Raw genomic sequence first — 26,182 nt, forward strand, 5'->3', positions numbered from 1 at the left:
GAAACCTGATGTACTTATATGATTCTGTTTTCTTCAAGTTTGTATCTTGTTGGTCGAATGCACTTATTTTAAGTCGCTTTGGATAAAAGCGTCAGCTAAATGCAATGTAATGTAATACACCTTGAACAATTGAATTAAATGATTCTTTCTTCTAAACCATCAACGTGTATCTTAGATCCGATTTCAACTAAGCTGTTAAAGGAAGTTTTTCCATTAATTAGCACTTATTTATTAAATATTATGAATATGTCTTTATTATCAGGCTATGTTCTACAATCATTCAAAGTAACAGTGATAAAACCTCTTCTTAGAAAGCACAACCTCGATCCAGACGTTTTAGCCAACCGACCTATTTCTAATCTTCCGTTCCTCTCAAACATTCTTGAGAAAGCGGTCGCAAAACAGTTGTGTGATTACTTAAAAAATAATGATTTATTTGAAGATTTTCAGTCTGGCTTTAGAACACATCATAGCACAGAGACAGCTCTGGTTAAAGTCACAAATGACATTCTAATAGCCTCAGACAAGGGACTTGTCTCTATTCTTGTCTTGCTCGATCTCAGTGCTGCATTTGATACTATCGACCATGATATCTTATTGCAAAGACTAGAGCACTTAGTTGGCATAAAGGGAACTGCTTTAAGCTGGTTTAGGTCCTATCTATCTGAACGCTCTCAGTTTGTGTGTGTCAATGATGAATCTTCCATGCAAACCAAAGTTAGCCATGGAGTGCAACAGGGCTCAGTGCTCGGACCTATTTTGTTCACATGATATTTGCTTCTGTTAGGCAATATTATAAGGAATCACTCTGTACATTTTCATTGTTATGCAGATGATACTCAACTATATTTATCAATCAAGCCTGATAAAATTAATCATCTAAATAAAATTCAAGACTGCCTCAAGGACTTAAAAACGTGGAAGACCTTACATTTTTTTATGTTAAACACGGCCAAAACTGAAGTTATTGTACTCGGCCCACAGACTCTACGAAACAAACTATCTAAAGATATATTAACTATGGATGGCATTCATTTGGCCTCCAGTGAGACTGTAAGGAATCTTGGTGTTATATTTGATCAGGATTTATCCTTTAACGCCCACATAAAATCAATCTCAAGGACCGCCTTTTTTCATCTATGTAACAGCAAAAATCAGGCATATCTTGCCTCAAAACGATGCAGAGAAACTAGTCCATGCATTTGTTACTTCAAGGCTGGATTATTGTAACTCCTTATTATCAGGGTGTACCAAGAAGTCAGTTAAGTCGCTTCAGCTGATTAAAAATGCTGCAGCACATGTACTAACCAGAGTTAGGAAAAGGGATCACATTACTCCTGTTCTGGCTGCCTTACACCAGAGTCCTGCATCGGGTGACCCGCAAAAAAGGTGATTCGCGGGTGGTATTTTTTCAAACGCTTTTTTTCCGGGTTCGGTTCTGGGTAAAACAAAGATGATGCGGGTCGGGTTGCGGGTATTGCATAATAAATATATTAAAATAATAATAAATTAGTTTAATGTTTAAAATCCTCAGACCTCTCCCTGTGGGAGAGGTTAATATTAATATTAATATTAATGAGGTTAATCATAACCTCTGCAGCGCATCAATCTGCTGCTGTGCGCGCCACATTCGAAATGGCTGAGGTGGAGCTCTCTAGCGGAGAATACAGCATTTTCAATAACACTTCCTCAAGAGCGAAATCCAACGTCTGGAGGCTTTTGGTGTCAACCTAGATGGAGGAAATAACCAACATCCCACGCTTTTTGAGACAAATATGCAACTGCGTGTGTTAATCATTGCACGTTTTCAGTGCTCATATATATGCGGGTTCGGGTTGGGTTGCGGATCTTGTGCCGACGGGTCGGGTCGGGTTGCGGAACTAATTGGCAATATGTGCGGGTAGCGGGGCGGGTTCGGTCTTGCACGTCGCGGGTGCGGGCCGGGAGCGGGTCTTGAAAATCAGACCCGTGCAGGACTCTGCCTTACACTGGCCGTTTCTCAATCGTAGGGTTGGGAACCGAAACTCGGTTCCAGATGAGAACCGATAAGAAAATGCCGGGTACCCGTACAAAATACACAATTTCGGTTCTGCTTAACGGTTCCTAAACGCGGTAGACCTTGTATTCCAGCGGGTCTGTCTGCGCCGCGGGTCCGCCTGCGCCGCGGTGACCCGGTGGAATACAGCCAGGGTAAGGGAGGACTGGCCATCTGTGTGTTCTGGAGAATCACAGAACGGCCGGTCGTCAGCGGGCCGTTGACGGCCGGCTCGGTACGCTGACGGCCGGCACCGCCCTTCATTTTTTTAAACGGCATCATGTAAGTTGCGGCGACAGAGGTCCACAGTTTCCCCGCAACGAGGCTCCCCCCGCCCTCCCGTAGACAGTTCACGAGCTCAGTCACTTCATAACACCAAAGATGGGTCGTGGTAAACGCTCTGAAGTGAGGCTCCACTACACTAAAAAATAAAAAGACAAGGCACAGTGTAATGCCTGTTAATAGCTTGCCACAGGCATAGCTCAGTCAAAATAAAGCACTAGCTTAAAGCGCTATTGTGCAATACATTTGTATTGTATGTATATTTTTATTTGTAGAAATGTCAGTTAAAGCTTAAAAAAATAAAGATATTTTTGTTATCTAAACGTTTGACCTCTTTCATTTACAATTTTGGAATCGAAACGGGGAATCGATAAGAACCAGAATCGATAAGCGGAATCGGAATCGATACATTTCAAACGATACCCATCCCTAATCGCGAGTACACATGCTGCAGAGCAACTATTTCAAGTATACTACGTCATGGAGTGGTGCAGAATGCTGGGCATTTAACATGCATTTAAACAGTCCTACTTGAAATAGTTGCTCTGCAGCAGTTTTACTTGCATTTGAAACGGCCACTGGCTCCCTATAGAACACAGGATAGAATTTAAAATTCTTCTTCTCGCCTACAAAGCCCTTAAAGGAGACATGTCATGGCCATTTCCACTGATCATAATTCCATTGTTGAGGTCTACTAGAATATATTTATATTGTGCAATTTTCCAAACTCACATTGGTTTCTCATACAGCATCTCTGTAAACTACATGAATTCACTGAATTTCACTCTCTGCCTTTAACAGCTCGTTGTAGCTCCAATAGCTCCAGCCCCCACCCTCCCTGTGAGCACAGTGTGCTCCGATTGGTCGGGACGTTGTGAATCGCCCTGAGCTCCGTGGAGGTGTTGTTTCCTTGTTTAGCGATACACAGTGTAACACAGCCAAACTCATCCTGAGCACACACAAAGTCACAGCCGAAGTAAAAACAATAAGTGTGGCTTGATATTAAGTAAGAAAAAGGTTTATAGGTTGATAAACGCTGTGAGAATGGGTCTGCAGAGAGAATTTCGCCGCGATCCCAACTGTGTGTTATCAGCCTGCAGCCAGGGAGGAGAAATCTGTGTGTGTGTGTGTGTGTGTGTGTGTGTGTGTGTGTGTGTGTGTGTGTGTGTGTGTGTGTGTGTGTGTGTGTGTGTGTGTGTGTGTGTGTGTGTGTGTGTGTGTGTGTGTGTGTGTGTGTGTGTGTGTGTGTGTGTGTGTGTGGGTGTGTGTGTGTGTGTGTGTGTGTGTGTGTGTGTGTGTGTGTGTGTGTGTGTGTGTGTGTGTGTGTGTGTGTGTGTGTGTGTGTGTGTGTGTGTGTGTGTGTGTGTGTGTGTGTGTTGGTTAATTTGGACCAATCAGCCTGGTCATAGCTCTGGGCGTGGCTACTGAGTTAGCTACATAGCGATACCCAGGAAGTAAACAATGAAAAATTAGAAATCTCCAACGAGGCGTTTTTGGGGAGGTATTTTCTGTGTTAGAGTTTTACTCCCTACAGGGTGTACTTTGAGGGTTTTTGACTCTGCAGACCGTTTACATGCATAAAAACCTTCATAACACACAAGGGGACGGGTAATAACCGGAAAAGCATGACATGTCTCCTTTTAATGGGCAGGTGCCATCTTACCTTAAAGAACTCATTATACCCTACTGTCCTACTGGGGCATTGCATTCCAAGAATGCAGGGTTGTTGGTTGTTTCTAGAGTCTCTAAAAGTACAATGGGAGCCAGAGCCTTTTCTTATCAAGCTCCACATTTGTGGAATCAGCTTCCAGTTTGTGTTCGGGCAGCAGACAGCCTATCCATTTTTAAGAGTACGCTTAAGACCTTCCTTTTTGATAAAGCTTATAGTTAAGGCTGATTAGATTCAGCCCCTAGTTTTGCTGCTATAGGCTTAGACTGTCGGGGGACACCTTTCGTCTGTACCTGTGTACTCTCATGTTCCGAATAACCCAGCTTCCCCCAAATTTATTTTTGGTGTCTATCTACGCCGGGATCCTGAGTCGTGGCTGATCCTGTTGCTGCGGTCCTGCATCCTGAGTCCTATATCTGAGTCCTGGATTCCGAGTCGTGGCTGAACCTGTCACTGTGGTCCTGCCTGACTCATCATACTACTTCCCTGATGGCTCCCACAGGATTGTTGACATCCTCGTGGATTCATCTTCTTATTATAGACACATGCATTTCCAAACATTTGGTCTACCTATGTTGTAAATGTATTATCTTTTCGATTTACGCACGGCAGGCTTGGAATTTCGTCATTTTAGGGGCAAGGCCATTTGGCCTTTGGTGTCACACATTTTTTCAGGGCGCAAAGGCCACATGCCAGGGCACAAAGGCCATTGAGGGAAACATTTGGATTTGGAGCTTACAAATAAATAACTTCACTTTTTGATAAGAAAAACACACGAATGACATGGAAAACAAATCACTTTTTAATATCAATAATGTCAAACATTATATCATCCTATAGGCCTATGCCTCCTTAGTATTACCGTATATAAAATAAAATACTCTACTTTGAATAATTAGTGTTTGTGGTAGGTTTTCCATTTACTACTTCTCCCATTCACAAATCCAAAATCAAATCTAAAATTCTATTAATATGTAACAAATATATGGTAACACTTTACGGTAAGGGTACATGAATCATCATGCATGAAAAAGCATGAATTAATTCATGTAGTACTCATGTAGTACTTCATGAACTATCAGTAATGTACAGGTATTAATGGTATCTCATGCATGACTTAATGCAGGAACAATACCTTAATTAATGCATCAACTAAGGTATCTCAATCATCATGACTTCTGAGTTATTAATGATGTTCATGTCTTCTTCATATAGATCTGCAGTTATCTGCAGGCCAAAAAAACGGACCAGTCACAGCAATTCCAAGTGTTGTAAATCATGAGTAACTAAGCATGACTTTGTCATTACTTCATCATGTTTGTGCCCCTTCAAATAAAGTGGTGACCCGGTCGGTCGGTCATAGCAGTGCATGTATTCTGTCGAATTCAAAGTGTTGTAATCATGATTAACTAAGCATGACTTTGTCATTACTTCATCATGTTTGTGCCCCTTCAAATAAAGTGGTGACCTGATCCATCGTTTACACTGATAAATAGCATATGATTAATGGTGGTATGAAATAGAATGTATTAAGCAATTCATGGGGTGGGTTGGAGAAATGGTAGTAAGGTCACTGAATTTACACAAAATGTACTGCAGATTTTACGATTTTGTTTATTCACCAAAAAATACTTTTATTTTGTAAAACAGAATATTAATTGAGTGCCACAGGGAGAGATGGGTGACACCAGAATCACCAGTGGGCTGTTATGCACCGGCAGGCCTGCCAAGCACAATTAGCACCATGTGACACAGAACAACAACAGTTTAACCCATCTAGGAATATGGATTTTCATAACACAGAGCTCCGGTTCAAACAAGGAGTTGGGCACTTAAGGATGAATTCTGTGAATGTCAAGTAAGGATCCATTGTCCTTATGTTGGAGGATTGCTGAAGCTGTAGGCTCCTGCTCGCAAAAGCCCCTACAGGTTTCAGCAAATCTTTTGATGCTGTCCTTCCTCTTGAAGCTGGACCTCAAGGTTTTGTACAGCTCTGGGTTTACGAAGGCAATTTCAGCAATCGGCGCCTGATACACAATTGTATTGCGATCCACACCAAGCCTGGTGAATGCAACAGCTTTGCTGATGCCTTCCTTTTTTACCATCTCCAGTACCATATTGTACCGGCGAATGGAGTGGTCTGGCGTTTTCACTGTAAGACAATAGAAAGCACAAAATTAGCTTGATCAAAGTGGCAGTGCTGCACATTGATTCACAATTTCATATTTGCTACATCATCAAACTCTTACACAGTTCAGTCAACTTTAGCACCCACTTATGCACAGCAAGTACAGTACAAATTGTGCAGAAATAGTAAGAATACAATAGAAAGGTAACTGCACACTGGAGTCAGAGCTCTCTTAAGTTACATTAGGCGCATTCACACTGCGGTACTTTTCCCACAAAAGTTCATGTGAACTTAGTTCATGTGAACTCTTTTATCGCGTTCACACCAAAAAGAGCCGGTACTAAAATTAGTTCATGTGAACCTTTTTACCCCCTCGAAAGTCACTGCTAGAGAGCAGGGACTTTCAAACGGCTCTTTTGTGAGAAAAGAGCTACATTTCTGATTGGCTGGAAGGATTGCAAACCACGCCCCGCAAAACTCCCAAAAAGTTTTGTGAAGCTGCCATTTTATTATCCTCACATTAGCATTATTAGCATTAGCCCAGCGCAGAAACGCAGAGAGACTAACTTATGGCAACACAAAATAAAACATGGGAGTGGTGGAGATGAGGAGGTGTCGGCGTTCTGGCGATTTACTCGGAAGGCTTCAGTAGAAGCTGCTGGTAGTCCCAGCAGCTTCTACTGAAGCCAGTCCCTAACTCCGGGGACTTCCGGCCGGGGACATTGGGCGGCAGTATACGCCGTGAAGTGGTTTGCGGCCTGCCAGTAAACCCAAAGCAGAAGAAGAACAAGTGACGTCAGCGGCTTCATTTGCCTAATCCACCCCCAGGGACTTTTTCCAGTGTGAACGCGATCTGTACTTAGTTCATGCGAACTAAAGAGTTCACATGAACTAAGTTCACATGAACCTTTGTGGGAAAAGTACCGCAGTGTGAATGCGCCTATTAGCAATGTTTCAACGCAACACAAGTCCAACTCAAGAAAACCCTATAGGACCACACTAGAACTACCTCCCTGCACTCAAATGACCTCCATAAAATGAAGTGCGGGATCAATGCAGTTAGCAGGGTTCTCATTTTTACATTTTGTCAGGTTTATTCACTTCAATTTAATGAGTTACTACAAAATGATACTCTTGACTGTTATCTGGTAAAAGTGTATGGGAAGCCAGTGCTTGTATGCTTACCAAAGATGTTTGTTAGAATGACAAATGCCACTTTGTAACAATGTGTAATTTAAAAAAATGGTGAGGACTGTGTCTTCACGCTTTTCATAAAACACCAGCAGAGTGGGGTGTCTGTCGAGCGGTAAAGGATCCATCTGTTAGCTGACTGCACTATGTGTGCATATAGATGCTAGTGGGAATCAAGTAAATACACAGGCTAGGATCATATGTGTGAGAGGCAAAAGGACACATACAGTATGTCCATGACAACTGTAATCTTTGAAAGAGAGACTGAGAGGTTTACATCCAGCTACCATGGCAGACTTCCGACAAACAAACTTTTTCACATCAAACACCCATAAACTGACACAAATTAATCCACGGATGCCCATTTGGTTCAAGATGTTGTCCCAGGGTCCCCCATCTGATAGGATGTTACTTATAGATGGAATTATAGTGAAAATAAATCAATCCCCTTTTTGCAGGTAATGTATTTGTAACAAAATTGACACAACATCTTGACAAGCAAGGCATCTTTCAGCTTCTGTGGTAATGGCTGTCACCTGCTTATGGTGGACAGTAGCAAGTACATCTCTCTTAAAAACAATTGCCCTCTGCAGTTGTGTGACTTTTGTAATACTTTGAAATGACAGGCTACTATTGAGGACTTTGTCGGGGATAGGTATAACATGTTTCTGCAATCTCGGTGGGTCTTTCTATTTTATATCAATATTGATTAAGTGCTAAGCCAACCTCATTTTGGAGTGACAACTGTATCACTTGAGTTTTTGAAAGAGTCAGTACATACCTCGCAAATGTTTCCGTTTTTTCTTGTCCGATTTGCGCTTAGACTTGGACTTCTTGGGCTTCTTGTCCTCAGATGATTCAGAACTTGAGACTCGGATGAATCGCTAGATGACGAAAGGTCCGATTCATCCGAGTCCTCTTTCCGCTGTCCAGGTGGTTGATCTCCAGGTGGGATCTTCATGGCTAGCTCGCCTCCCCTTTCCTTTCTGAGTGCAAGAGCTACACAAAACAAATAAAGTAATGATTTCCTAATAACAGCAATTGTTTCATCACAATCAACGTATATGTACATTTCTAAACTTGTAATCTCCTCAAATCATCTTTACCTTCTTTAAGTCTCTCCCTGAGAAAATTACGGTCCTCCGTTAGAATATTAACCCATTCTCTCAAGGTGGCAATCTCCTGATTTTGGCCGTATATCATTTGCTGAGCCTCCTGCAGAGCTGTCTGTAGACTGGGGTCTTCTGAAACAAATGAAGGCCTCATAATTAAATACTGTTACATTTTAAACTTTTGACAATCTCCCTCTCCTTAACCAATAGCAAAATGGCAAATAATCAAAGCATTATAAAACCACACCTGAGCACTGTTTGAATTAATGTAGCTGGCTGTGAAACACATGCCTACCGTATTCTTGTACCTTTTCTGCAGAGGTTCCCGGATGCTCCGACAGAGGTGGAAACACTGTACATTTTGAATGACAGATACAAATTACAACTTTAGAGAGATTATATATTTGCTACGGATGATGTCAGTGTTCTTTTTTTGCCAGTCATGCATGTTTATGTCCAAGTAGCAGCCAGGTCAATGGTACATTTTGGATCGGGAGATATAAGGACCATTACTACAATCACATACAACCACCTTTTTTGTTATTATCAGATAACATTTTATGTTGGGGATTCATTGTGATTTATAACAACTATTAAGTAGTATTTATCATAAAACACAACACACAATGCTGAGAAAAGTCAACATTACATTAAAAAAATTACAGTAAGGGCTGGAGTAAAATTAATCTTGCAATACATATAGCACTCACGACATAATAAACCAGAAATACCCTTTTCAGCCCATGGCGATGTATTTGCCCGGTTGTGTGGAGGCTGATGCACAGAGGGGTCTGTGTAGTAATATTAGAGACAATGTATTGTTAGTAGGGATGCACGATATTGGTTTTTTGAAACCGATACCGATAACTTCCTGCTTCTCAAGACCGATAACAACATTTTTTTTAAGCCACTAATTATTTTAACGCGATTACCGCATGTGTATTTTTTTTCCTTGGCCGCCCCGTAGTTTCAGAGTGCATCGAGTTTAAAATACCATCTACAAGCTGATGCTGACAGCCCCGCTCCTGCCGCCCGCTTGTGGCAGACCACACTTCCACGCTCACCGGCACGCACCGACTGGCCATCTGGAGGACCGGGAGGGTGTGTATATGTGTGGCCCGAGCGAGCGAGAGAGAGACCTTACGTGCATTGCTGTTAGCATCTGGTGCTAGCTAGCTGCGCTAATCGATATAAGGAGCTGTTTAAATGAAAACAGAGGAGCGACATTTCGCCACAACTGCGCCGAGCACTTGACTTTATGCAGGAAGCCAGACAGTGGGACATTGTACGAAAAGTCTGTCGTTTTTGCACACCTGGTGGTAAAAAAAGACATGAACAGAGAAGCAAATGACATGAACATTACTACTATGAACAAAACAAAGCCAAGAGAACAGTTTTGACTCTTCAAACTGACCATATTTATTTTCCCAAATAAATATAATTGAGTCAATCAGTCAATGACAATGTGTTTGCCTGAACAATGAGTGAACAATGAGTTAAGAAATATTAAGAAATGGAAACAACTATTACCTGGCATTTATAGGACAACAAGCCTATCAAACATTTGCCAAAAGAAATCAAACAAAAACAATTTGACAACCTGTCAAATAGATTGTAAAATGTAAACATTTGCCATAGCAAGGTGCATCACTTAGTGATATAAAAATAAAGGCCTCTACTCCTCTAGAAGGGATGCTGCAAAAGTGCAAATCTTTGCATAAGGATTCAAATTAAATACTGACAAGTAAAATCAGTCTCTGTAAACAAACTGAAAAGGTGCATTCCTCACAGTAACAAAAAAATAAGGTACTGAAACAAGTTAGACATTTATATGTAAACACAAACTGAAAAAGTGCATTCCACACAGTAACAAACAGTCATTTACAGAACAAAGGATTAATGACTTGCTTTATATCCCATATAAATGACAGTGAACCCGTTTTTCACAAAAGCATGAGGTTTCAACTGTCCTCTTTTTTTCTCAGAGAGAGAGATTCACATTTGACCCTTGATCCTGCATTGTTACTTTAGCTCCCTTTAGAGCAGGTAGCTATTCTTCTAAAGTTCTACTTTTTAAAAAATTCTGGTTTGATCAGAGGGAGATTTATTTTAACGAAGAGCAGCATCTCTGCCTTGTCGCATGCGAGTCGGTTTCTTTGCTGGGTCATCACGTGTCTAGCAGCAGAAAACAAACGCTCGCTGTCAACGCTAGTGCAAGGAGCCAACAGATATTTACGAGCAAGTTGGGCCAGGCACTCGTAAAGGGACTGGTTGCTTCTCCAGTATTCCAGCGGGCAACGGTTCATGGGAAGCGTGGCCTCCGACAGATATGACTGGAGCTTTCAGTAAAAAACAAAACACAGAAGAACAAAATCTAATTATGATGATGTTCTGAATATCCGGTCCCATTTGTAACATAAGTTATACATTGTGTTCATAAAACAATTAAAACAAAATATATACACTTACGTTCGCATCCACTCTGCTGTTTTCCTGGAGTTCAGTTGCAGCATCTGTATTTTCTTCGAGGATTGCCTCAAACATGCCCAAGAAGGAGTTGTTGTTCTCGTCTCCCCTGCTGCTCTTTGCCGGTGGCTCGTCTGGCTGGGGGCCGGGGGTGTCTGTGGCACGGCGGTCTCTCTCGACGACGCTGTGCAGCTGTTCCCGCAGCATTTCTATAGCTTGCCGTTTTGATGCAAGGGTGAAGTAGCGGTCCTTGTACCTCGGGTCCAATAGCGTTGAGAGATAATACAAGGGCTTTTCCTCGATGTCACCAAAACGTGTTTGGATTGCTTTTAACAGGGTCTCCTTTGAAGTTTTCACTCCGTGGTCTGTTGAAACAGTTTGTTTTAGCAGGCGCGTTAAGGCTTGGATGGAGGGGATTACTCTGCCGTTGTGGCTGTAGTTTTGCTAATATTTCTAGTCAGCTGTTCACACGGATCGAGGATGGTCAACATGTTTTCAACCAGGGCCCATTGGTGGGAGTTGAGTGTTGCTGGTAACTTGTATTCTACTGCATAAGCTGCAATAGCTTGCTTCTGCGCCACCAGACTCTTAAGCATGTAAAATGTACTGTTCCAACGTGTGGCCACGTCCTGTTGGAGTCGTGTACTGGTGGTGGTAGTAGTGGTTGTTGTTCCCTTTCGCAGGTTTGCCTGTAACTTTTCCAGGGCGGTGGACGCTACTTCGGAGTGCTTAAAATGTCCAACAATCTTCCGCCCGATGGCAACACAGTCAGACACAGCTCTTTGGCTAAGCACAGCCTCATTCACGGCCAACTGTAAAGTGTGGGCCATGCAGCCCAGGCTATCAACTCCATAGTCACCAAAAGCCTTCGCCATATTACGTGCGTTGTCTCTTAGGACAACATGGACCATCTCTTTACTAATGTTCCATTGCTGAAGCATGGCTTCAAAAGCCTCACGGATCATATCGGCTGTGTGTGAACCTCGTAGCTCCTGAGAATGCAACACCGCTCTGTACAGTTTGTAGTCTTTGTCCAGCCACTGCGCCGTCAGACTTAGCATGCTAACGGGGCTAACATCACTGGTCCATATGTCCGTGGTGAAACTTATGTCCCGTATATCGTTATCGATCAGAGTATGAAGGAGTGTGGCGATCTCATTATACTTGGCTGGTAAACACTCGTCTGAAAAGTGGCGGCGGCTTGGAATGATAAACCTGGGCTCCAAATGATTAACTAGCAGACTGAATCCTTTATCTTCGATGAGGGAGAAGGGCTGGTCATCAAGCGCCATCATTTCTATGATGAAGTTAGAGATCGTTTTAGCCCTGGGGTCGTCTCTGGCAAACTTCTTGCCTTTTTCAAAAGCCTCGTCGATTGATAAAAGCCCCGGTGCCTTTGCAGTTGGCTTTGGATTTGCCGCTAGTTTAGCAGCGCAGGCGTCTTTGTACGCTTTTAACACACCATCGTAGCGATGGCGATGTTTCAGGTGACTGATCAGGTTCGAAGTATTGTAGCTCGTTGCCTTTTTCCCTCCTCGTGGAACTTCTGCATTACATTTGTTACAAATAGCAAGCGAACTTTTCAACTCTGAAACTTTGAAATAGTCTCATACTACCGACGACATGTTTGTTTGCTGCACACCATTTACGTCACAGCCAGGCATGAGTTAGGGAGCGCTGGATTTGTGAAGAACTCCCCTCTTCCTAAACCACTAATACCACAGTACTGGCAAAACGGGAGGAGCCGAGTGAAAAACAAGCGCCCCTCATCCCAATCCACCCACACCGCAGTATTTTTTTCTTTTTTTCCCCCCAAAAAATATATTGTATATTATCGGGGCTATTAATACTGGTATCGGGTTTATCGGGATGACGTCATAATTCCTAATATCGGACCGATAATTATCGGCACGATAATTATCGTGCATCCCTAATTGTTAGATTATATGACATTTATTTTGAGCACCACTGCATTGTTGCATGGTTACTATCATTAATTCATCCTAAGCATAACCTAATCGTAAAAGTCACAGCTTTTGTTTCTTTTTAATATATAAAATATGAGTTGATTTCATTTGGAAACCTGAAATAATTTCACAATAGCAATGTCCATCTGATTAAAAGGATGATACTAAAAAATAAATAGTAGTAAATAGTCATTTAGAACAATCTCTTAAAATCCAGTGCTTGTAACAAACCAAACACTGATGACTAAAAGCTGATTGCCCAAAAAAGACAATACAAATTAATACTTAAACTACTAGTAAGATTATATTAAATCAATGTTGATTAATTACAAACAATACACAATTACAACTTTTTCTTTGACAACTGTTTGAAGTTATTCTGTCAAGCCTGCAGCTTGCTAGGCCCTTTAAGCTAGTGACGTGTGCCACTTACACTTATTCTATTGGAAAAAACTGATCAACAAAACATGGCAGCTCCAAAGACTGCTTTAGCAGGTGCAACACATATTGACTTAAAGCAGCATTAATACTTTGAACGTCTAAAATTCAAAGGTAAAGTATTAATGTTATGTCAAATTTGTAAACAACACTGTAGGAGCAATGTAGGATACCTTTTACAGGCGTCTTGGCCTTAGCATGTTTTTTCTGCGACTTCCTGTTCTCTTGTTGAGGCTGTTGCACAGACAGGCCTGGGTGGAAGATTAGACAAGACAAAGCACAAGAATAAGTCACTATCAATATCACATATCATTGTTTATTATTTGTAATGAGTAGGATATTCATGATTCCCATGTTCAGAGTCACTGAAGGATGAAATTAACCAAATGTATCTGAAAGTTATAACATCTAAGATATAATTACTAGGGCTGTCAGTCGATTAAAATATTTAATCGCGATTAATCGCATGATTGTCCATAGTTAATCGCGATTAATCGCAAATTAATCGCACATTTTTTATTATATTTTTCAAGTTTTTAATACTCTTATCAACATATGAGTGGACAAATATGCTTTATGCTAATGTTTATTATCATTTGAACAATGACAAATATTCTCATGAATAATAAACACAACAACTTCTGAACATTACAAATTATCGCCTCAATTCAACCTGGAACCTCTCTCATTCAATAATACAATACAAATGGTGTGTGTGTGTGTGTGTGTGTGTGTGTGTGTGTGTGTGTGTGTGTGTGTGTGTGTGTGTGTGTGTGTGTGTGTGTGTGTGTGTGTGTGTGTGTGTGTGTGTGTGTGTGTGTGTGTGTGTGTGTGTGTGTGTGTGTGTGTTGGAGCTATGTGCAACTCAAGGCATATGCTCGAACGGGAGCTGCCTGGACGCTGCAATCATGTTGCGCACTATCCGTGCTGAGTGTGCTGACTTCTCGTACAATGTCCCACTGTCTGGCTTCCTGCATAAAGTCAAGTGCTCGGCGCCGTTGTGGCGAAATGTCGCTCCTCTGTTTTCATTTAAACAGCTCCTTAGATCCGTTAGCGCAGCTAGCTAGCACCAGATGCTAACAACAACAATGCACGCAAGGTCTCTCTCTCGCTCGCTCGGGCCACAAATACACACACCCTCCCGGTCCTCCCAATAGCCAGTCGGTGCCTGCCGGTGAGCGTGGAAGTGTGGTCTGCCACAAGCGGGCGGCAGGAGCGGGGCTGTCAGCATCAGCTTGTAGATGGTATTTTAAACTCGATGCGCTCTGACACTACGGGGTGGCCGAGGAAAAAAAATACACATGCGTTAATCGCGTTAAAATAATTAGTGGCGTTAATTTTTTTTTGCGTTAACTTGACAGCCCTAATAATTACATTTAAAATGTCCAAAATTCAAAGGTAAAGTATTAATGTTATGTCCAATTTGTAAACAACACTGTAGGAGCAATGTAGGATACCTTTTACAGGCGTCTTGGCTTTAGCAGGTTTTTTCTGCGACTTCCTGTTCTCTTGTTGAGGCTGTTGCACAGACAGGTCTGGGTGGAAGATTAGACAAGACAAAGCACAAGAATAAGTCACTATCAATATCACATATCATTGTTTATTATTTGTAATGAGTGGGAGTAGGATAGTCATGATTCCCATGTTCAGAGTCACTGAAGGATGAAATTAAACCAAATGTATGTGAAAGTTATAACATCTAAGATATAATTACATTTCAAATCGAGTATTCAACTCAACCATGTAATAATGCTATTTATTACATGGCTTAGTTGAATACTCGATTCTGATTGGTCAATTCAACGTGACACTTTGTTAATCCAGAACAGACAGACCGCTCTTAAGGACTTATTGACCGTTGTTAAGGGAGTAGCATGAAGCTGCAGCGTCGGAGGCTGCACTCCCAGACCCGCACTCACAGGACCCTAGACCAGTGGTTCCCAAACTTTTTGTGCCCAAGGCACACCAAAGGACAAGTAAAAATCTCAAGGCACACCTATTGTGCAAAATAGCCCTTATAACACGTGTTATCACTCATATCATGTAAAATATCTGTAAATGTGCATAATTATTTACTAATGCCAAATAAAATGTGACAAAGACAACTATATTACTCGTGAAATATTTATTAAGGAAATATTTCAGAAATTAATTTGAAACTTTATCAAATTAGGTTTCATCAAAGCAGCAACACACTCATTTAAACCAGACAGGTCACAAAATTAACATGTCAGCAATCAGCATTGAAACATGTGCTATTGTAAATATTTTGCCGATTTACAAATTAGTGAGATACATGTGCCTGTCGGGGCGCGCAGCATTTTTTAATCCTTGGTGGCACTGAGGAGAGGGCCACTCGCAAGTCCTGTTCAACAGAGAGCCGTGAGTCCCGTGACCTCCTGTTGTTCTTCATGTAAATCAGAGTAGAGAACGCCAACTCCAGAGATGGGGTCGTTACGATTTAAAAAAAATATATTACATATTACTTTTAAAAAAGTAATATATTACACTACTTCGTTACTATCTACATAAAGTAACTCGTTACTTTACTCGCCGAGTACGTACGAACTTGCGCATGCCTGAGTGGCAATAACTTTCCTTACCAGCAGGCGGCGGTAGTGTGTATTTGTCATTCAAAACAGGCAACAACTGGAAGACAGAGAAGAAGAACAGACGACGTGATATAAACAAACAACAAATAGCTGTGCGGTAGCTTCACCTTAGCATGTGTTCTTTGCAGGTGCTTGTTGAGGTTTGACGTGGTGTTTACAGCAGTGGCTAACAGCTTCTGGCCTGCACACAGTTTGCACCTCACCGTCACATTCCTGTCTATTCTTCGGACGAACTCAAAATAATGGGCATCGAAAGTTATCGCTGACTCAGCCATGTTTATGCAGCACTGCACGTGGAGATGTGGACGCGCAAGTCGCGCAGATTACGTACATATAAACCTACAAAGTACTGATATTATAGTAAATAAAAAAAATATTATTTTTGTGTAGTTGTATATTGCAATAATAACGTATGGTTGTCACAAAATCCCACGGCACACCCGGACTTGCCTCACGGCACACCGTTTGGGAACCACTGCCCTAGACCCTAGTAGTTTTGCAACATCGCCACCTAGCGAGCAGGAGACATGAATATGAACGGCAACGCAGAGAGTGTGAGTAATGTGAACTGTTTTTAAAGTTTTATTTGTTTAATATTAATAACAATTCTGGTGTCTTGAAATGAAGTGTGATTAGCTTACATTAACTATGATAGTCTTAACCTCTTAAGCCCTGAGCCTGTTTTTAAGGTTTTAGGCTCGAAAATGCTATGCCCAAAACAAATGACTATAACTTAACTTCTAAAAGGGTTATATGAATAATTTATTTTATCAAAGCAAGGTTACATCTGTGAGTTGGATGTAGAAGTGTCATAATCAATATAGATATTTCTCAGTCAGAGTAAATTCAGATGGAACATAGTAAAAAAAGGTAAATTCTTACCCCCGCCTAAAAAAAAACCTATTACTTATAGTGAAAACTACCCTTGAATGATGGGATAGTAGACTAAAAGCTTTAGGAATCCAAAGTATAACATATAATAAGTACCCTGTATCAAGATTGATGCAAAACAAGTTAAATTTGACCTTTTTAGAGAGGTTTAGCAAAAAGTAGTCCAGGCAGACTGACCTTTGGGCACATTTTGGCACATTTGGATACCATCAGTGCCATTTGACCTTTTTCAGGTACCATACTGTAAAAATAATTTTATTATCACTATAGGTAATCATTCCATCCAAATAAAAGTGTTTTTTAAAAAAAAATGGTATGTAAATGGTGTGTCTGTGTGTGGACTTTGCCACAGTCCTTACATGTTTATCACCTGACTAACACTTCTAGGAAGGTTTACTTACACAATAATAATTAGGAAACATAGGATACATTTGTCTCCAACAGGAGCAGATTTATTTCAAAAATAACACACTAAAAAACGACACTAAAACCGAAATAACACCACAACAATTTTTTTTGTAAACACTGGCAAAAAAGAAAAAATGTACACAACCTGAATGTGTTTAGTGTTTTTGAATTGAGGCACCAGGCACTTAGTGCAGTAGATAGGTCTTCACCATTGTGTTGCCAGCATCAGAGCACCTCCTGAGCGCGGTGGCATCTTCCCCATAATACTTGGGAATGCATACGAGTGATGATGGGGGGGGGGGGGGGTGGTGGTGGTGCTGCTGCAGGGACTTCACCTCTCATGTCTGCAGCAAGCTGCTCCCTGAAGGACTTCTGGGTGTGTGGCTTCGTCCTGCCGGGGTCACCCCTCATCTTGTGCAGCTCCTTGTGGAGAAGGAAGCTGTTCACCACTGCAATGTCCAGAAAATGGTAAAAAAAAAGGTCTTGTACCATTTCATGGTTTTGTGGTGAACGCTGTAGTACCCAATCAAAGCATCGGACACATCCACGCAGCCCATGCTTCTGTTGTAGTCCACCACAGCGTCAAGAACGGTAAAAATCTTAGTCTGCCACACACCAGCCCGTTTCACTTTCCTCCTGACAGTCTGTCCACTGAATCAGAAGATGCAGAGGCAGGCTGAGTTAGTACTGGTGTAGACGTCCGGCGGCGTAGCTTGGATGTTGATGGCTCTGGGGCAACTGTATGCTGATCTGATGCACGTCGTAGCTCGGATGAGGCAGATGTTGATGGCTGTGATCCAGAAGCCATTTGATACTTGTCTTTATCACTGTGAAAACAAATGTGGAAAAAACAATTACTTTGATTACTTCACTGGATTATTCTTTCAAAAATGTAACTCAAATCAGAAATAATTCCTCCATTTAGCGTGTGTGAAATAACAGTATACATATATATATATATATACATATACTATAGCGTGTGTGAAATAACAGTAGACACATATGTGTATACTGTTATTTCACACACGCTATAGTATATATATATATATGTATACTGTTATTTCACACACGCTATAGTATATATATATATATATATATATATAGACTGATATACAATACAGCTTTATTTATAAACTGCTAATAGTCAATGTCTGTAGAACTACAAAACAGCATCCATTTGGCGTGTGTGGAATAACAGTATATATATTAGGGCCGGGACTCGATTAAAAAAATTAATCTAATTAATTAGAGGCTTTGTAATTAATTAATCGAAATTAATCGCATTTTTTAATCACATATCAATATTTGACCTAAGAACAGTGAGAAGCAATTTTTTTCACATGGATTTTAGTATACCATTAGGCGCATTCACACCGCAGTACTTTTCCCACAAAGGTTCATGAGAATTTAGTTCATGAGAACTCTTTGAACCTGGGGGTGGATTAGGCAAATGAAGCCGCTGACGTCACTTCTTCTTCTTCTTCTTCTTCTTCTTCTTCTTCTTCTTCTTCTTCTTCTTCTTCTTCTTCTTCTTCTTCTTCTTCTGCTTTGGGTTTACTGGCAGGCCGCAAACCACTTCACGGCATATACTGCCGCCCAAAGCCCCCGGCCGGAAGTCCCCGGAGTTGGGGACTGGCTTCAGTAGAAGCTGCTGGGAGTCCCAGCAGCTTCTACTGCAGCCTTCCGAGTAAATCGCCAGAACGCCGACACCTCCTCATCTCCACCACTCCCATGTTTTATTTTGTGTTGCCATAAGTTAGTCTCTCTGCGTTTCTGCGCTGGGCTAATGCTAATAATGCTAATGCGAGGATAATAAAATGGCGGCTTCACCAAACTTTTTGGGAGTTTTACGGGGCGTGGTTTGCAATCCGCCCAGCCAATCAGAAATATAGCTCTTTTCTCACAAGAGAGCCGTACGAAAGTCCCTGCTCTCTAGCAGCTCTCTGCTCTCTAGCAGGGACTTTCGTGGGGGTAAAAAGGTTCTCATGAACTAATTTTAGTACCGGCTCTTTTTGGTGTGAACGCGATAAAAGAGGCTAACGTCCACGCTAGCTTCCACGCTAGCTGCTATATGTTTTGCATTGAGATGATACTTGAGGCTTGATGTGCTGCGGTGATATGCGAATTTCTTTTTGCATAATTTGCACACAACCGTGCTCTTATCGACGCTTCCATCCTTCCGTTTTTTAAAACAACATTTCCCACTGTTGTTCACTGTGGTTTGTTGTTGTCTGAAGTCATGAACGTTAGTTGGTGCTCCAGTATAATCGGTACGCCTGAAACTCATCTAGTGAGAAACGTTCCGCGGTGCAAAAATAAGTGCGATTAAAATGCGTTAATTTTTGTGTAATTAATTAATCTTAATTAACGCGTTAAAGTCCCGGCCCTAATATATATATATATACTGGGTTGATATACAATACAGCTTTATTTATATACTGCCGTGTTATAGTCACGAAATACAATTAATCTATTTATACGTTCACCAACATGATGTTGTCATTGTTTTAGTTTCTCACGGAACGATAACGCTACAACAACAAAGCGGCGTCCATTTTGTATTTTGCGAGTGTGGAATTACTATAGATTACACCAAATACACAACTAATAGATACAAACAGAGAGAGTACATACCTTTCCTGAAGTTCCTAATCAGGGTTGCCTGCTGTTGTCTCTGTGTTCTCCGTTCGCTGTGTTCGTTGCTGCTGTGCTGGAGCGGTTGTGCGGCTGCTTCTGCTACATCTGTGCGTAAAGCAGCCGCTGCTGGCATTATTCATACTACGCAGGATTCCATTTCAGAGCAGAAGAAACAGCCTTCAAGGGTCAAACTCTGCACATAAATCATTCAGCAGTGCACAGTGAAGTGTGTGTGTGTGTGTGTGTGTGTGTGTGTGTGTGTGTGTGTGTGTGTGTGTGTGTGTGTGTGTGTGTGTGTGTGTGTGTGTGTGTGTGTGTGTGTGTGTGTGTGTGTGTGTGTGTGTGTGTGTGTGTGTGTGTGTGTGTGTGTGTGTGTGTGTGTGTGTGTGTGTGTGTGTAGAGTCTCTTTAATCAACTCCTCACAGCTCTGTTCAGAAACTGAATACAATCGCTGCTTTAATTCTGTCTTTCGGACGTTGTTGTGAGTGTGGACAGAGCAGCTGCAGGTTAGTTTAGCCTGATTGATCCATTCAGAAAACACGCATTTTTTAACAGATTTTTCGCTTGCCGTCTGTCTGCAGACTTGTCAAAGCATTAATTCATGTTTTTTACTAACCGGTATCAGTATGTAGTTACTTCAGCTTCCTTTTGAAACGTGTATTACAATTAAATGAATGTAAATAGGTTAATTTTGTCGTAGTTGGTTTCCACCACAGTATTTACATGGAAATCAATCAATCAATCAATGTTTATTTATATAGCCCAATATCACAAATGTTACATTTGTCTCAGTGGACTTTACAGTTTGTACAACATATCAGTATGACAATACGACACCCTCTGTCCTTAGACCCTCACATCGTACAAGGAAAAACTTCCGAAGAAAACCCACAGTTTAAAGGGGAAAATGGGAGAAACCTCAGGGAGAGCAACAGAGGAGGGATCCCTCTCCCAGGACGGACAGACGTGCAATAGATGCCGTGTGTAAATTGAAAAAATAATACATTTGCAATATAGGTAGTCCAAATGTTTGGAAATGCATGTGTGTATAATAGGAAGATGAATACACGAGGACCTATGATCCAGGACCACAGCCACGACTCAAGATCCAGGGCTCGCGATCCAGGACAGAGGAGCGCAGGATCATCCATGACTCCGGATCCCGGCGTATATAGACACCAAAAATAAATAAATTTGGGGAAGCTGGGTTAATCGGAACATGAGAGTACACAGGTATAGACAGAGAGAAGGAAGAAGTAAGATGTCCCCCGATAAACTAAGCCTATATCAGCAAAACTAGGGGCTGAATCTAATCAGCCCTAACTATAAGCTTTATCAAAAAGGAAGGTCTTAAGCGCACTCTTAAAAACGGATAGGGTGTCTGCCGCCCGAACACAAACTGGAAGCTGATTCCACAAATGTGGAGCTTGATAAGAAAAGGCTCTGGCTCTCATTGTACTTTTAGAGACTCTAGGAACAACCAACAACCCTGCATTCTTGGAACGCAATGCCCTAGTAGGACAGTAGGGTATAATGAGTTCTTTAAGGTAAAATGGCGCCTGCCCATTAAGGGCTTTGTAGGCGAGAAGAATAATTTTAAATTCTATCCTGTGTTCTATAGGGAGCCAGTGTAAGGCAGCCAGAACAGGAGTAATGTGGTCCCTTTTCCTAACTCTGGTTAGTACACGAGCTGCAGCATTTTGAATCAGCTGAAGCGACTTGACTGACTTCTTGGTACACCCTGATAATAAAGAGTTACAATAATCCAGCCTTGAAGTAACAAATGCATGGGACTAGTTTCTCTGCATCGCTTTGAGGCAAGATATGCCTGATTTTTGCAATGTTACGTAGATGGAAGTAGGCGGTCCTTGAAATAGATTTTATGTGGGCGTTAAAGGATAAATCCTGATCAAATATAACACCAAGATTCCTTACAGTCTCACTGGAGGCCAAATGAATGCCATCCATAGTTAGTATATCCTTAGATAATTTGTTTCGTAGATTCTTCGGGCCAAGTACAATAACTTCAGTTTTGGTCGTGTTTAACATCAAAAAGTTTAAGGTCATCCACGTTTTTAAGTCCTTAAGGCAGTCTTGAATTTAATTTAGATGATTAATTTCATCAGGCTTGATTGATAAATATAGTTGAGTATCATCCGCATAACAATGAAAATGTACAGAATGATTCCTTATAATATTGCCTAACGGAAGCATATATAATGTGAACAAAATAGGTCCGAGCACTGAGCCCTGTGGCACTCCATGGCTAACTTTGGTTTGCGTGGAAGATTCATCATTGACACGTACAAACTGAGAGCGTTCAGATAGATAGGACCTAAACCAGCCTAAAGCAGTTCCCTGTATGCCAACTAAGTGCTCTTTGCAATAAGATATCATGGTCGATAGTATCAAATGCAGCACTGAGATCGAGCAGAACAAGAATAGAGACACGTCCCTTGTCAGAGGCTATTAGAATGTCATTTGTGACTTTAACCAGAGCTGTCTCTGTGCTATGATGTGTTCTAAAGCCAGACTGAAAATCTTCAAATAAATCATTGTTTTTTAAGTAATCACACAACTGTTTTGCGACCGCTTTCTCAAGAATCTTTGAGAGGAACGGAAGATTGGAAATAGGTCTATAATTGGCTAAAACCTCTGGATCGAGGTTGTGCTTTTTAAGAAGCGGTTTTATCACTGCTACTTTGAATGATTGTGGAACATAGCCTGATAATAAAGACATATTCATAATATTTAATAAGCTTCAACAGCTTAGTTGGAATTGGGTCTAACATACACGTTGATGGTTTAGAAGAGAGAATCATTGAATTTAATTGTTCAAGGTTTATGGCTGAAAAGCATTCTAGTTTACTATCTAGTGTAATATTAGAACTTACGTTTCCGGGAGCTGTTGATAACACTATACTGGTCAAAGGCAAGAGGTCATTAATTTTGTTTCTAAGAGTAACAATTTTATCGTTAAAAAAGCACATAAAATCATTACTACTGAGTGCTATGGGAATAGAAGGCTCAATCGAGCTGTGGCTTTCTGTCAGCCTGGCTACAGTGCTGAAAAGAAATCTTGCATTATTCTTATTCTCATCTATTAATGAAGAGTAGTAGCTTGCTCTCGCTTTACGCAGTGCTTTCTTATATTCATTGAGAGTAATATGCCAAATTAAACGAGATTCTTCAAGTTTAGTGGAACGCCATATCGTTTCAAGTTGTCTCGACTTTTGCTTTATTTTGCGGGTTTCGGCATTATGCCATGGAGCTAATCTATGTTGTTTTATTTTCTTCTTTTTCTAAGGAGCAACAGAGTCTAATTTTATTCGCAGCGCATCTGTAGCACTATCAACAACATGATCAATTTGGGGTGGTGTACATTTTGTATAAGTTTCCTCCCTTACATGCAGACATGCTATCGAGTTAAGTATTGGTGGAATCTCTTCCTTAAATTTGGCTATAGCACTAACAGATAGGTTTCTGCTGCAGGAGCTTTTGACTAATGCTTTGTAGTCTCGTAACAGTACTTCAAAAGTTACTAAGAAATGGTTGGATAAAGCAGGATTATGCGGTTCGACTAATAGTTGCTCAATTTCAATACCATAAGTCAGAACAAGGTCGAGAGTGTGATTATAGCAGTGGGTTGGTTTATTTACACTCTGACAAAAACCAACAGAATCTAATATAGAGTTAAATGCAACAGTAAGGCTATTTTTATCATCGTCAACATGAATATTAAAGTCACCTACGATAATTACTTTATCTGTTTTAAGTACCAAAGTTGATAAAAACTCAGAGAATTCAGATAGGAATTCTGAATAAGGACCTGGTGCACGGTACACTGTAACAAATAAGATTGGCTGCAAAGTTTTCCAGGTCGGATGCGTAAGACTAAAAACGAGACTTTCAAAGGAGGTATAATTTAATTTTGGTTTAGTATTGATAAGCGAACTTGAGTCAAAGATTGCTGCAACTCCACCTCCTCGGCCCGTGCCTCGGGCAATATGAGTATTGATATGGCTGGGTGGAGTGGCCTCATTTATGCTGACATATTCTTCATGTCTCAACCAAGTTTCAGTGAGACAGCATATATCAATATTATAATCTGATATTAAATAATTTACCAATATTGCTTTAGATGCTAGAGATCTTATGTTTAAGAGACCACATTTAATATTCCTGTTTTGTTGCACTGTAGTAGTTGTTACATTTACTTTTATTAGGTTATTATGTATGACACCTCTATTAGGTTTTACCTTAACTTGTCCTTGGGCAGACACACACACCGCTAATATTGGGTATTTTATTGGGTTCGGGATTCCTATGGATGACTGCCTAGGAGAGAGCGCAGAGAAGCGTATAAGACTGGGACTCAGCCTCCTGGTCTCAACTCCAGTTTGTCATGGATTAAGTCCACAAAGCCCTGAAATGTTTGCCGAAATGAGATCTGCACCATCCAAAGTAGGATGAATGCCGTCTCTCTTAATCAGACCAGGTTTTCCCCAGAAGGCTGTCCAATTATTTACGAAGCCCACATTTTTTGCTGGTCACCACCAAGACAACCAGCGCTGAAATGATGACATGCGAAATAAGCCTGCCCCCTCTCCAGCGCGTTCTGTTTGAATGACAGGAGTAAACACAGCTGACAGCCGAGGTGAAACTCCAGCGGTTAGAGCAATGCGAATATTCGCATGCCATCGCTTCCGTTGTGAACGCAGCATAATGCAGTTCAGAAAACACTGTTCTGTCGCTTTTAAAGCAACTTCGAGATTTTAACAGTGTGAGGGGCCCAAAGGCCATGGTGGCCGTAGGACGTACAATTATTTGTGGGGCATAACGGCCAGACAGAGGGGCTACGACGGCCATGGCCGTCATGGCCGCCGTGAAAATCCTACCCTGACGCACGGCATCTATTGCACTTCTGTCCGTCCTGGTAGAGGAATCCCTCCTCTGTTGCAAAAAAGAAAGCTATGCAGACAAGGCAGGAGGAAGGAAAATGAACAGCTGCAGGTTATTATACTTTCAATAGTCAAATCCATGTTTAACATTATTCGTTGCAGGCCTGTCTTAAAGCTCATATTCATCTATAGCTGCCTCCAGAGGCGGATTTAGGATTGTAGGAGATCCGGGGATTAGCCCAGGAGTCGTTGGGTTGGGGGGGGGGGGTGCAGGGGTACAGTGCTATTTTTTACAAGTGGGGGGTGGACCGAACATCCTTTAGGGGGGTCGTCGCCTCCTCTCGGGGGGTCCGGGGGCATGCTCCCTCGGGAAGATTTTTTTTTAAATATTGAAGTTGAAAGCATCAATCTGGTGCACTTTGAGAGCAACATTAACCCCACCTTAATAACACCTTAAAGCGGACAAAATGCACTCATTAACACCCTTTAATGAAGCAAACTATTGCCTTAACTCACTCAAATAGTCGTTTACTTATTAAGGTGTAACGAATGTGCCTAGAGTTTTAAAGGATGCGGATAGTCTCACCTTGATTCTGGCGCATTGCTTATCGTTTTATAGATCTATTCTCATCCACCATCTTTGTTTGTGACGTAAAGAGTCTAAGAGTCACGTTTCTGAATCGGACACTCTGAGTGGATGCAGTCACAGCCAATCGGAGTCTGATTCAGAGGGTTGCCTGTCAGTTCTGTTGTTATGTGTACTGAAACGAGAGCCGGTATAATTCCACGTGTGAAAACAAAATAAAAATTGGAATACGTTATTTTAGTGTCTTAAAAGTAGACTGAGTTATGAAGGGTTAACGTTACATCTTAGGATAATTTTTAGTCATGTTCTGTATACATACTAACATATAAGGGTATACTTAGTGTGGTTACTCCATGTTTACTAGCTATAACATTAACGTTACATCACTCTTTTTCACTTCTTACTCAGTCAGCCAGAGTGCAGATATCACCATTAGATTCACAAACCTGAAACATCATCCATTTCTTGACTGCTGGTGATGACATTGTTGTCAGCTGCTGATACTGCTGCTGCTGCTGCTGCTGCAGCTTGTGGCCTGCTTCGATGACAATAACTTTCTAATATCCATAACTGTATAGGCTATTAGCTTAAAACTAGTCAGGCACTAGGAAGGATCACTTCTTCTTCAGGGCAGGCTACGCAGTACGCAGGCTAATGTCCCACAGTGGCTGCCTCTCTGGTGGACTCCGGTACTGCACATTACTCCCGAGACGTTATAAAAACATCCGGGGCTTTTCAGAAAACATCCGGGGCTTGAGCCCAAGTAGCCACCCCCTAGCGCCGCCACTGGCTGCCTCTCCAAACCTGTGAAATCAGCCATACCGTTTGTATTGAAAAACAATAGAGTTCTCAGACAAGA

The 26,182-nt window shown here is 41.4% G+C and overlaps 1 protein-coding gene and 1 long non-coding RNA gene across 2 annotated transcripts; both read right to left on the reverse strand.

Annotated features, from left to right (window-relative positions):
• Positions 1-10,429: 10,429 nt before the first annotated feature.
• Positions 10,430-11,701, reverse strand: LOC117554657 (zinc finger BED domain-containing protein 4-like). Its single transcript, XM_034229128.1, has 2 exons — positions 10,887-11,701; positions 10,430-10,756 (listed from the first exon to the last, which is right to left on the reverse strand). The coding sequence occupies exons 1-2, from the start codon at positions 11,088-11,090 to the stop codon at positions 10,484-10,486; spliced, it is 477 nt and encodes a 158-aa protein (XP_034085019.1). The 5' UTR covers positions 11,091-11,701; the 3' UTR covers positions 10,430-10,483.
• Positions 11,702-13,476: 1,775 nt separating this feature from the next.
• LOC117554658 lies at positions 13,477-16,041 on the reverse strand. The gene is made up of 3 exons (XR_004570300.1): positions 16,008-16,041; positions 14,746-14,823; positions 13,477-13,539 (listed from the first exon to the last, which is right to left on the reverse strand). It is a non-coding gene; the product is annotated as an uncharacterized LOC117554658 (long non-coding RNA).
• Between the last annotated feature and the right edge of the window lie 10,141 nt (positions 16,042-26,182).

The sequence above is a fragment of the Gymnodraco acuticeps genome, unplaced genomic scaffold, assembly GCF_902827175.1.
Source record: "Gymnodraco acuticeps unplaced genomic scaffold, fGymAcu1.1, whole genome shotgun sequence".
Taxonomy (NCBI): Eukaryota; Metazoa; Chordata; class Actinopteri; order Perciformes; family Bathydraconidae; genus Gymnodraco; species Gymnodraco acuticeps.

Excerpts from the sequence above, each read along its gene's own strand:
- LOC117554657 (XM_034229128.1), bottom strand. The coding sequence starts at position 11,090 with ATGCTGCGGGAACAGCTGCACAGCGTCGTCGAGAGAGACCGCCGTGCC. Across the intron at positions 10,757-10,886 it reads ACAGCAGAGTGGATGCGAAC|CTCCAGTCATATCTGTCGGA; the intron begins GTAAGTGTATAT and ends TTTTACTGAAAG.